Source organism: Pygocentrus nattereri, chromosome 19 (genome assembly GCF_015220715.1).
Source record: "Pygocentrus nattereri isolate fPygNat1 chromosome 19, fPygNat1.pri, whole genome shotgun sequence".
NCBI lineage: Eukaryota > Metazoa > Chordata > Actinopteri > Characiformes > Serrasalmidae > Pygocentrus > Pygocentrus nattereri.
The window spans coordinates 21,940,275-21,952,905 of NC_051229.1; the positions used below are offsets into that span (position 1 = coordinate 21,940,275).

General features: G+C 41.5%; 1 protein-coding gene across 2 annotated transcripts in view; it reads left to right on the top strand.

Moving 5' to 3' along the window:
• Positions 1-12,577, top strand: part of LOC108428256 (von Willebrand factor A domain-containing protein 5B2-like) — a 67,621-nt gene extending 55,044 nt beyond the window's left edge. For both annotated transcript variants that reach the window (XM_037531047.1, XM_037531048.1), the window contains exons 12-22: positions 246-431; positions 757-973; positions 1,445-1,719; positions 3,518-3,743; positions 4,798-5,097; positions 5,732-5,869; positions 6,124-6,246; positions 6,364-6,414; positions 6,530-6,629; positions 8,743-8,866; positions 9,549-12,577. In XM_037531047.1, the coding sequence (XP_037386944.1) occupies positions 246-431; positions 757-973; positions 1,445-1,719; positions 3,518-3,743; positions 4,798-5,097; positions 5,732-5,869; positions 6,124-6,246; positions 6,364-6,414; positions 6,530-6,629; positions 8,743-8,866; positions 9,549-10,190 (2,382 nt within the window). In that variant the 3' untranslated portion in view covers positions 10,191-12,577. The remainder of the gene's footprint in view (positions 1-245; positions 432-756; positions 974-1,444; positions 1,720-3,517; positions 3,744-4,797; positions 5,098-5,731; positions 5,870-6,123; positions 6,247-6,363; positions 6,415-6,529; positions 6,630-8,742; positions 8,867-9,548) is intronic.
• Positions 12,578-12,631: the final 54 nt, after the last annotated feature.

Consider the following 12,631-nt stretch of genomic DNA (forward strand, 5'->3'; position numbering starts at 1 on the left):
AAGAACAAGGCAATGGCAGAACTAGGCAGAGCCATGAAAGATTCTGAAGTGGTTGAGAAAGCTGTGTAACACTTAGGATGCAATTATGATGAAATTAATATTTAGAATTCATCAGATTTGAAAAATGTTCGTCAGGGAAGATTTTAATTTGTCAGGCGTTTGATAGAATATTTTTACAGTGTATCGTGTTTGTGTACTATGAAGTACTGCTGCATTATGTTAGGAATGATTTGTCTTTCCTGTAGCTGATAAAGTGTCTGAAGAAAGCTCTGGAGCCAGCGCTGACAGATGTGCGCATTGACTGGTATGTGCCAGACAACATGGAGGCTCTGCTTTCGCCCAATGAGATCCCACCGCTCTACCCAGGGAATCGCCTGATAGGCTACTGCACTCTCTATGATGTATCTGCATTCAAAGTTAAGAAGAATGAAGTAAGTTTGTGTGAGATATACAGAAAGTGGGAGAAGACAGAGGGTGTCATTTAGAGGTTTGCGAAGGCCACATAAAGGCAAGGCAAGTGTAGAAGCCTGGTTTATAACAGTCCCTTTCACTGAGCAGTTATACCTAATGCAGTTCATCCAACTGTCAGGAGCTTCTTAGTGTAAGAATCATGTGGATCTTGATTAGAGCTGCAGTAAAACCAGTAAAACTCAGTAGGAGAGTCAGTCAGTTAGAACTCTGTTGCTGAAGACATCTACATAACCCTTTTTGTTAATATATTGCTGTCTGTTGTTTGTATACCGTGGGTGTCTGTAGGTAAAGAGTCATGGATACAGGCCTGCCCCACGGGGCTCTGTGGGGTCAGTATTTGAGCTGTCCCCTGGATCATCCGAGCTGCTGCAGCCCTTGGTGCCGGCAAGTGAGCGAGAGGCAGCAGAGGAGGGAGAGATTGAGGATGCACTGAGAGAAATTTCACAAGAAATTTCCTCTGAGTTCTCCTGTGCTCCAGCTACGGACAACACCAGCAACTCCGGTATTACACACACTGCAACACCTCCAGCTCTAATATGCACAGGCAGAAATAGACAAAATCATGCATGCTTTTAAAGGGGTGGTCAGGGTGACCATTGCCTTCCTCTGAAATCTGATTGGCCTTCCCAGATGCCCCAGACAGGGCTGCCCACCACTCTGGGCAATGTGCTCACTGCCCCCTAGTGTGTGTGTGCTCACTGGTGTGTATGTGGTGTTTTACTTCACGGTTGGGTTAAGTCATCATTATCATCATTGACCGCAAGTCCAGATCGCACTTGGTTGGGTTAAATGCGGATGTGAAATTTCCTCGTTGTGGAACTGATAAAGGTCACTTAATTAATTAACATTTAGAACATACTTTTGATTCAACAAGTTATAATATTGAAAAGTTTGAGTGATATTATGGGTTCGTCACTTTTGTCATGTGTGTTTTGGCCTGATGGTTTGAAATGTGTTTGTGTGTCCTCTCTAGTCACTGACCAGGACTATGTAGTGAGTGATGTGCGCTGGCGGATGGAGCAGGCATCATATGTGCAGGAGCAGTACATGTTGACCCGCTGCTCTCTGAGCAGTGAGAGGGGGCTGGCCTCTTTCTCTTCTCCATCAGAGGGTCTCTCTTTGAGCATGGACACTGGCTCACTCCCACAGGGCCTGGAGAGGGTCCAGCCACAGGGGAGGGGGCTCTCACGCTGGGAGTCACCGTGGCAACAGACCGCCACCTCCTCTGTGGATACAGAACCTGAGAAGGTAAGATTGAAAAAGTATTTGGCTCAAATGCATTTGTCATTTTTAATTTTAAATAAAAATAATAATAAAAAAATAGTGTCAGACCTGAGTGATATAAATTATTTGTCAGCAATGTGGATTTTAAGGAGCTAAAAACTCTGAGTTATAATAGTAGCGAAGATCATTTGGTCAAAGCGGACTATAATAGTTTTAGGTTAAACAATGTTTTACTGGCTCAAATGACGTTACACTCTGTAATAAAAAGCAGATGCAAATTGTTCCTGAATGCATTTTTGAGGTGTTAAGTTTAAAGTGACGTTACTTGATGCTTTAAATGAGCCATCAAAGTTGATAAAAGAAGTCATTATTGAGTCAGGAGGAAAAACAAACTATAATATACCTAAATAAGGCACTGCAAGATGTCCTGTAAAACATGAAGTATTTATTTCAAGAGGTGTCAGATTTCACAGGTTTTCAGGCTACGTCATACATCTTTATATACTGACATCACATGCATAGGCTCAGAAAGAAGGTCCAGCTTGATGTTTAGGTCTCAAAGGCAAAATTGACATTATGCTGATGAAGATATAATGACAATAGTAGATAACTGCCTTACATTCTTGCAAAATGTCATCCACCAACAACTGACGTTACAAAATGTTCTTCCGCTCGTTACATGCAATTACACATTTCCACCAGAGAGATCTCCAAATCCCAATATCTTACATAGTGTAGGTTTAATAACAGTCAAACAATATGTCCGCCGTTACTTCTTGTTTTTCTTCTGTCTTCCTTCTGTCATTTTTCCTAGCAAATCACAGTCATAAAGGCATGTTCAAAAACAAGGCAGGAACTGAAACATAATCATTCAAGTACCCACAACAGTAACCATCAGTAACCATAAGAAAAGGCACTGGATTTTTTTGAGTCAGTTTAATGATTCCAACATACCTCTGAAAGGACAATTCAGAATTTGTTCTTTTTAATATGCCTTTAAAACAAGCAAATATATGCCTTAGCCAAAGCTAAGCTTGTTCTCTGCAGTGGGTTGTTTGTAGGATGCACTCTCTGAATGATCGTAAACAGTAGGCATATTATTCTACTTTTCACTTCCTAAAAAACTACTCAGTACTTGACTTCTATGTTACTCTCTAAAACCAAACCAGACCTGTTCCAGCTGTACAAGGGAAAACCTGATAGTCCTTTCCAGAAATTTTCACAAAAAGAAACAGTCATCACCGCTTAAAAGGCAGCCACTCTGTGTTACTTTAAACAAAACACAGTTACGCTGATTAAGATGATGAACAGCTGAAGCTGAAGCAGAAGATGTTTCCTCAAAATAAAATCTTTGTGAATAAAATATAAATCTTACCAGTATTCTAAATTTTTTCCTACCATTTTTCCATAGCAGTGCTAATGTGCATGCAGTTATCATTAGCATAGTATGGTTAAAAATGTATATATACATAACATTTAGACAAGTTACAACAACTCATCAGAGTTTGGCACAGATTAATTACATAAAATAAATCTACAATTTAATTACATTGTGTAAAATGAATTTTGTGATCCTACAGTCATATGAGTAATGCAACATAATTGAATTCTTTAGAAGTCAATAACTATAACGTGATTAGAAAGATTTAAACTGTAATATGTTACATTACATCGTTATTGGAGAAAAATAATCACGTTACTGTAATGCATTAGTTTGAACCACTTTACCTCCTGAACTGTCAAACGCAATTAAAATTCTCTCTGACTAGATGCACTTGTGTTGTGTAACTTTGTGTGTGTGTGTGTGTGTGTGTGTGTAAAGGGAGTCCGGCTGTCAGATCGAGAGGAGTGTGTGCGCAGACAGAAGGCTCTAGCACGCTGTGCTCTGGCCAGCCGCAGTTTCTCGTCCCCACAGGGTGACCTGGACATGCACCGCCTGCGGAGGGCGCTGGAGAGAGTGTCCTTTGAGCAGACTGTTGGAGGCAAACTGGATGAGAACGACATAGAGACACACAACACACCCCAAGCTCTGTCTCTTACAGACTCCAGTGAGAGAATATATATATATATACACACACACTCACATGCACACACATGCATACAGAAAGACATATACACTACAGGCCAAAAGCATGGGCAAAAATCAGTGATTTTATTTAAAGATACCCACCAGCAACTAGCACCACATATTTATTGATGTCTAATTTAACCAAATATGTTTTTGTAATCTTACTGTAACATATAAATGAGAAAAGACTTCACTCTTTTTGTTGATATCAGTTTCTTACTTTGAACACTTTTAATTATTTACAACTCCTTTTTTATGAAGATTACTGGGAGTAAAATTTTATTCATTTAAACAAATGTTAATAAAGATATTGCTGTTCATTACTCTAAAAAAAATTTTGTGCATTCTTAGAGGTGCAGTGATACACAAAACTCTGTTTTGTGTTCATAAGTTAATGTCAATATGTTAATGTTTGCACTGTGCACACAGTTTACATGCATGTGTACTAGGGCTGTAATAACATGCATATTTGCAATTTTTAATTTCTTGGTCAAAAGTTTATTCAACATATTTAGTATTTTGAAATCACAGAATGATTCTATGGACCTCTAATTCTATACTGTTGGTTTGGCTCAGGAAAATGAAAGGTACATTTTTCAAAGCCTTCTGTCCCAGCCTGTTATAAAATGCCCAGTCCTTTGAGCATGGGTGTCTGTGCACAACACAGAGCTACAACTAAAGGTTCCTTCTATGATCAATGAATCTTATTTAGTTAACTTAGTTAACTACCATTCAATGTATCAGCTAATCAAACCCTTCAGTGTCTTGTTTGATTTTCTCTTTGTTCCTGTCACAGTGCTCCCAGTCAAAGTTCACTCTGTACAACCAAACCATAGAAGACACATCATCCCCAATACTTTGTGTGGTGTAGTGCAGTCTGTCGGATCATATTAAACATATAAATATCTATCATATAATTGTTCTATCATTGATGTCAATGGCTAATCAACTAAGATTTTTTTCTCTTCCCGCTTCTCCTCACCTTCTTATTCTCTCAATCTAACTCATTTTTTTTCCTTTTATTTTCTCTACAGATGGTCTCCTGTTTCCTGCCTCTCCACTGGACTGGGACAGCTTCACTGATCCTGAGGCTCTTTTTGCACCTGCCCCTGCAGGTGACTCTCAGGCTGGTCAGGCCTCGTGTCGCTCTGTCATCCACGGCCTGTTGGGTGCCCGGCCTGTATCCTGGGAGGTGGCTGTGGACCTCTCTATGCTGTGGGCCACTGAGAGCCCCCCACGAGGCCACTGGGATGAAATCATCCACCAACTCACTGCCCGCTCAATCATCAGAGACTTTGAGAACATGGCTGAGAAAGAGACAGACATAGAACACGGTAGGAACGGAATAGAGACAGATAGAGAAAGAGAGTGAGAGGGGGCAGTAATCATTAAGAAGGAACAGATTTTTATTAATTTAAATTAAGTTTTGATTACAAATAGATTAAGTATGAAATTATCTTAGGACACACCAACCATCCACTTCATTAAAACACTTAATTACACTCATCTTCCATTTTCTCAGCTTGATTTACCATATAAATGCACTTTGTAGTTCTACAATTACAGACTGTAGTCCGTCTGTTTCTCTGCATACTTAGCCCCCTTTCACCCTGTTCTTCAGTGGTCAGGGCCCCCACAGGACCACCATACAGTTTGGGTGGTGGATCATTCTCGGCACTCCTGTGACACTGGCGTGGTCGTGGTGTGTTAGTGTGTGTTGCGCTGGTACAAGTTGAACAGATTGAGCAGTGCTGCTTGAGAGCTTAAACAGTGTGTCCATTTACTGTCCACTCTATTAGATACTCCTACCTTGTTGGTTCATCTTGTAGATGTAAAGTCAGATATGATAGCTCATCTGTTACTGCACAGTTTGTGCTGGTCATCTAGTGTTTCACCAGTGAGGGTCTAGAGGACACCACAGTATAACACGCACTTCACACACGTTTACTCTCTCTGTCTGTCCTGCAGGGTCATCTAAGCGATATCGTATGAAGGCCATCCAGACCAGCAAAAGCTGTGGGATCATCTGCATGTACACCGCCTTTACTACTACTGACACCAGCCCCAAGAAAACACTGTCAGAAGCCACCAACAGTCGATACACAGGTATACATACTCGCACATGACATAAAGACTAAATCTGAATCAGTAACTCTCTCAGCAACAGGCCATTTCATATCAAACCAAACTCTGAATGACTTTACATATGTTGCTTTGATGGAATTATGCAATTCAGTCAATGCAATATAAAGAAAGAAGTTAGAAAATCAATTTTGAAAAATCTGTGGATTTTTGCCATCTAAGCTTGGTGCGTGTTGTTAGTAGTGTATTATACATTCTAACACTGCTGTGTGTTTAAGGTGTGCGTTTTGGGAGCAGACGCAGTACCAGCAGCAGGAGACAGAGAACGCTCTCCGTCGGGTTCGGTCGCAGACCATCAAACAGGGACAGTGAGGAGATAGATGACATTCACACCTCCACAGGTAACATACACATTTGTGGAGGTTGATTTAAGATATCTGAGTTGATATTCATTGTTTACTGAACCTCATGCATGTCACAACACTGTGCTGAGATGTTTTTGAAACATTTTTTTCCAGACAGAGACAACACACCAGCTTCTCCACGCAGCCTGGCATCTTGGGACAGCAGTAAGTAGAAAGATAGAGAGAGACAGAGAGTGGGTGAGAGAGATGAAAAGAAACGGACAAATAAATCATTTTACTTAAAGTGGGGTCTAAATGCATGTGTCTGCTTGTGTCTTAGGTGTTGGTGGCAATGTGTATCCTGGCAGTCCTTCTGCTGCTTCGTCCCGTTCTCAACGGTCCATCGAGAGCAGATCGGTTGAAAGCTTCTTCACCACCAGGTCAGAAACATGTCTTCAGTGCACTTATGACCATTGTTATTGTGTATCATTATTACTATGGTAGTATTTTTTCCACACATATGTGTGTGTCCAGATAAAAAACAGAAAAGATCCAATAAAGTGTAGAAGACACACACTGGCTGCTTTGTGAAATATACCAATCACACTCTTTGTCCATTTTATCAGTTCCACCTAACCATGTAAGTGCACTTCATAGGTCTACAATTACAGCCTATAATCCACCTGTTTATACTTTATACATTATTGGCCTTTTATTTCATCAATTGTGTATTTCAGTCTCAAAGAGCACCAGAATGCATGAGAATTTACATTTTAAAATCACTAAAACGTTCTTATTGACACAATGCTGCTGGACCCTACAGGCTTCTGAACTTTTTTCACATTTTTCACTGTAAATACTAGATAGCCGTCTTAGAATTCCCAATTGAGTGATCTGACATACAGTACAGTATTCCTTGCTTACCCAGTGTAGAAGGTCTTTGATCTTGCCTTGGAATAAATTCAGGAGACTGGAGTTTGAAGAAATAATGAGAGTTATATTAAAAAGACAGCATGCCGTACATCTGCCTAAATCTCACCCCAATCTGAACAGCAGCTCAGACACACAGCTTTTATATTATGCCACTGACCCCCCACCCCCTGGCCCCATGCTACTGTCATAAAACTGAAGTCAGAGTTGTCAGATTCTTAGATCCTGTCCTAAACACCTTACTGTTGCAAAACAACCAGAGTTGATGTTGTAAAAAGAGCGCTCTACTCCAGGAATCTTCCTTCCTGTTGTAAGGCCATTTGCTGTAACTGTTCAAACAAGGAGAACAGAAATGGAGGTGACTTCTTAAACCCTTCAGCATTAATGCTGTTTAACAAAGAATAACAACGTAAAACAAACGAAACAGAAAACTGGAAATTAAATCAAAATAAATCACTTCCCAACACCAGCTGACTTTAAACTTAGTTTGATCTAACATTGTTAGCAGTGGTTACCACATTGTCTTTTTTTCTTTTTCTTTGGTGACTCCATGTTTCACTTTTGGCTGTTCATCACACAGATCATGATTTTGTGCGCATCTGTTAACAAAAAACAAAACATACCTTTATCTTTAAGCTTCTTTTCCTCATCTTCACCTTTTCTTTTCTGTTTCTTGGCTCTGCATGCACACATTCAACTTTAGACATGACTAACCAGTTGCTTCTTTCCCCTTCACTCGAGCATCTTAGACATCATACCGGTGTAGTCGTAATTCAGAAGTTATCAGAGGGCTGACTGACTTCCACAGGGCAATAAGCAGCTGCTTATGTTGCTTATTAGGTAGTGCTAGCTGTGATGGTGCAGTGTATGCCCATCACTGAGATTAATAGGAATGTTGTATGTACCTACCTTGATGTCCTGTGTAGAAGGGGATGAGGGCAAATGGGAGGTAAAGGGGACCAAGGCTTCTTGTCCCTGTTGGGCGGATCCACCTTCAGGGAGGGAAAGGGGCCTCAGTGTTCTAAAGGGGGGAAACCTGCAAAGGAATTAATTAGTTAATTAATGAATACTTGCCGGTAATATGTATATAGTAGTCACGACTAGTCAGTAGCTGTGTAGATGGGTGTGTATATATGTTTGTGTGTGTATGTAAATTAGAGCCCTGGGACATCATCCCTACAAGCAAGTTATTAGTTTAGTCGGGGCGGGGCTTCGACGATAAGAACGCTCGCTGTTCTTTCAGCCAGGTCTTCTCAGCTACCTGTGGGAGGAGTGGTTTAATCCCGGTGTGATGCTGTTAGCTGCTTGTAACAGCTAGGGAATAACCTGTGTGATGAGGATTAGCCTTGCAGCGAAGCCTCAAGTTTATCGTTTTATTTCTGTTTGATTCAGTTTTTCTTTTGTTTTTGTGTGTAATAAAATAAGCACGTGTGCACTTGAACTTGGAATCTCGCCTCCTCGTATCCACACCCACGCCCATAGCGCCAACTTGGCCGTACGTAAATCCCGGTGCCTCTTCTTTTGGAGGTTGCACCGTTACACTGGCATTGGGGACATGTCCCCCCCTGAATTTGCAACAGTGGTCTCATCCCATCCATGTTTGTGTGCATGTGTGCTTTGTAGGTTTAACCTGGGCAGACTCAGGTCCAGCCACAGCTCAGGAAGGCAAACTCCTCTCAAACCACATTGCCTGTCTGCCGAATCAGACACATATACAGACTCCATATCACCCGACTATCTGCCTCTGGTGAGTGCCCTTACCTGTCCTTCTCTTGCTCCCTCATCCATTCATAGCTATATCCTGTCAGGATCCAACAATGCTTATGTTCATCTCCTAAGCTTAGAATTCCTCAGCTAAGCGTAGTCCTGTGGGGGACCTGAATATTAGTCATGTTTAAGAGTCAGTTATGTTTGTTTAACATTGCATTCAGAAGCTCTGTACAGCTAGAGAAACACTGCTCTAACCCCACTTCCTCACCCAGTAAGGGAAGATATTTTATACTATTCATTACTTATTAAATTCATATTTACTGTTTAGTATTTTATGCTTCAATGTGAAGAAGCACCTCACAGATCTGGCTTATCACTCGCTCATGTTTTGCAGGCTATAAAATTTCCAAAGTGGGAACCAATTAGCAGTCAATTGGTGCTTTGCATCAGTGACACTGTGTGACCTTGTTAAAAACTTGATTTCAACATACATTTTTCATTCTTCTACTATTTTGTCTTTTTGGCCCTAAGCCCACCACAAACATGAAGTAATAATTAATAAGTAAACAAAACTCAGTTCATGATTAATGAAAAAAACTAAAGTGTTAATAAAATTACAGGAAAATGCAGTGATGGGCTTCAGATCAGAGTAGCATTCATGTATGTAACCAGAGTTTTTTTTCCCCTCATTTGTATCTCTCCTTTTGACACCCGTTCAGGTGCGTCTGCAGCTGGCCTCGGGTGCCTTCCTGTTGTGTGAGTCGTTCTCAGAGTGCATTCACATTCCTCTGGATCGTCTGAAGAGGGCATCTCCTTACCTGAGCCACCGCAGCAGCCTGAGCCCACCATACCGCTGCATCTCACCTCCTGGCACCCGCCCCATTGCTCCCTACAGGCCTATGGACCACACTAGCACCCACCAGCCTCACGCCAGCCTACGCCGTTACTATGATAATGAGCCCCTCACCGTTTTTTCTGACCCAGAGGAGGGGTCTCCAGAACCAGTGGGAGGCATCCTGCAGGCAGATAGTGGGCGTGGCTCTGAGACAGACATGTGTGAGGGCTCTCCACTGGAGGGGGTGGACCCTCATGGGGAAGAACTGGCACAGCTAGATGTGGAAAGCTCCAGCTGGGCTACAGCACTGGCTCTGGCCTGGCTGGAGCACCACTGTGCTGGCTACTTTGTGGAATGGGAGCTAGTGGCTGCCAAGGCTGATTTTTGGCTCAAATGTCAGTCACTGCCAGAGGGTGTGGACCTGCCAGGGCTCAGGGCAGCTGCAAGACAACTGTTCCTATTGCTCCGCCACTGGGATGAGAATCTGCAACTCAACATGCTCTGCTACAATCCAAACAACATGTGACAGAAACCTCCAACTTAATGTGCTCTGCTAGAACCCAAATGTAATGGAAACAGTGACTCGACATTCCACTAGAACCCAGGTATGTGGCAGAACCTCCAACACCAAATGGTCTGCTAGAAACCAAGCAAGTAAGATGTAACCACTGAATCCACATGGTCTGCTAGAACCCAAACAACATATGATAGAATCTTCTACTCCATGTGGTCTGCTGGAGTCCAAACCCCACATGATGGAACCTCTAACTTCACATACTTTGCTAGAACCCTAACAGCATCTGGCAGGACCACCAACTCCACATACTCTCCAAGATCCCAAACAATATATGACAAAACCTCCAACTCCACATGCACTGCTAGAATCCAAACACCACATGATAGAACCTTCAACTCTGCATGCTCTGCTAGTAACCAAACAGCAAAAGAGGACATTGAACACCACACGATATGATGGAATCTCCAACTCCACATGCTCTCCCAGAACCCAAACAACATAATGACAGGCCCTCTTACACCACATTCTCTGCTAGAATGCAAACAACATAATAGAATTTCCAACTCTACATTATCTGCTAAAACCTAGACAACACATGATGGAACCTCCAACTCTACTTGGTCAACAAGAACCCAAGATTGTACATACAATGCAATATCTGTTTACAGCCCAGCAAGACATACTAATTCCTCCTAGCATGTCCTATCAGACCAAATTGGCTTATTCTGTAATTCTATGTGAACCACTGATCCTGGTCTAACTCTCACAGAAACTCTCTGTACTTGTATGAACAGGGATAACAGTGATGACATCAAAAGGACTTTTATTCAAGCAATAGTAAGGGCTCCAATTTCATAAATGTTCCCTTGTCTTAGAACAGTGGCCACCAACCCTGGTTAAAGAGGTCTTACTTTATGGAGTCTAGTTCCTACCACAATCTGCCAAATGTCCTCCAGGTACAGAACTTCTTCAGAACTTGCTGATTGGTTGGACCTTATGCATTAGTGCTGGGTAAAGGAATGGAGTGGGGGTGAAGGGTAAAGGGAAGAAGGAGGGTTGGTGACCTCTATACTATACATTATTCTGCCTTTTAAGCCATTTCTAATGAATGTAAAGAACTTGTAGTGTGCACGAGTAATCAAATACCCGGTTAAACTTTCCAGGTGCCAGTGTTTGAATACTGAAATCACTATCTGAGTGTTCATTATGCTGCATTCCAGGAAGTCAGGGGAAAATGCAGCATTGAAAAACAGAAAAGGGAGGAAAAGAGGAAAGATCCATAGCAGCAGGGAAATGACTTCTTATGATACTTTGGTACTGGCTAAAGACTTTTTTTGTTGTTCTCCACTGTTCACTTTATGTCCATATATTAACTTCTAGACATTCAGAATGCACATTGAAACCTTGGGACATACTAAACTGCAGTTTCAGCTACTCCCTGCTCCATCACATCTAGTTCTCATCCAACTTATCAGCCAGTTTTCAAGCCCTTCATGAGCTGGATCCTGGGTGTTGGAGAAGGGAATACTTGAAACCGATAAGGTAGTGGGTTCCCAGGAGTTGAGAGAGAGAGATAAAATCCATCAAATGACTAGAGCCTCTATCTGCTCCAAGAGGTGGGGCCCCTTCATAGTGAACTGTCTTTAGTAGCTCGCTCCAATCAATGCTGCAAGATGCTGTGAGTATTCAAGTTGCATTCCACAGATTTTTCCAAGTTGTTGAGATGTAAAGTCAGTTGAAGTGGTCTGTTGTGGAATGGTTCAGATGGTTATAGAGAAACTGAGAAGCTTGATGACATTGATTTCTTTACAATATTAGTGATAGGAACCAGATGTTATATCTACATGAAATTGATTGATTGAAATGACTTTCTGTGGTGGAGTGTTTGGTGGTATGAAACTCTAAATGTCTGGTTCCTGTCACAGTAAATTGAACAATTCTGCCTCAGCAAGTTTCTTTGGAATGGAGCATTTAAAACTAAACCACTCAGAAGAATTTTGTTGGTATTGTAACTGCTTAATTATACAGAAGGTTTGAAAAATCTGTGGAATTATTATTCTTTAAGGAACTGACTTGCCCGTTGCTTTCAGAGACTGCCTGTCTGGGCACTTTTATTACTGTTTCTGTCACCTTTCCTGCTGCTGGATGCTTCTTTGTATTGTCATAATTGACATTTGTGTAATATTGAGTGGCTTCTGTTGGATGTATCTAGTTTAGATGCTGCTGCTTTTATTTTCTTTTTAAGTTTTCCATATAACAAGTTGCTAAAAAGGATGTTCAAAAAAAAAAAAGTCACAGGGTAAGATGAGGTCAGGTGTATTAACTTTTGATGTTGGTGACTGTATTGAGAAATGCTGTAAAGCCTTCAAACTGATTGATGCCTTAGATCCTGCAATAAAGCTTTTTTCAAATGTGGCTATTGTCTGTCCATGGCTTTCAATGCACAATAC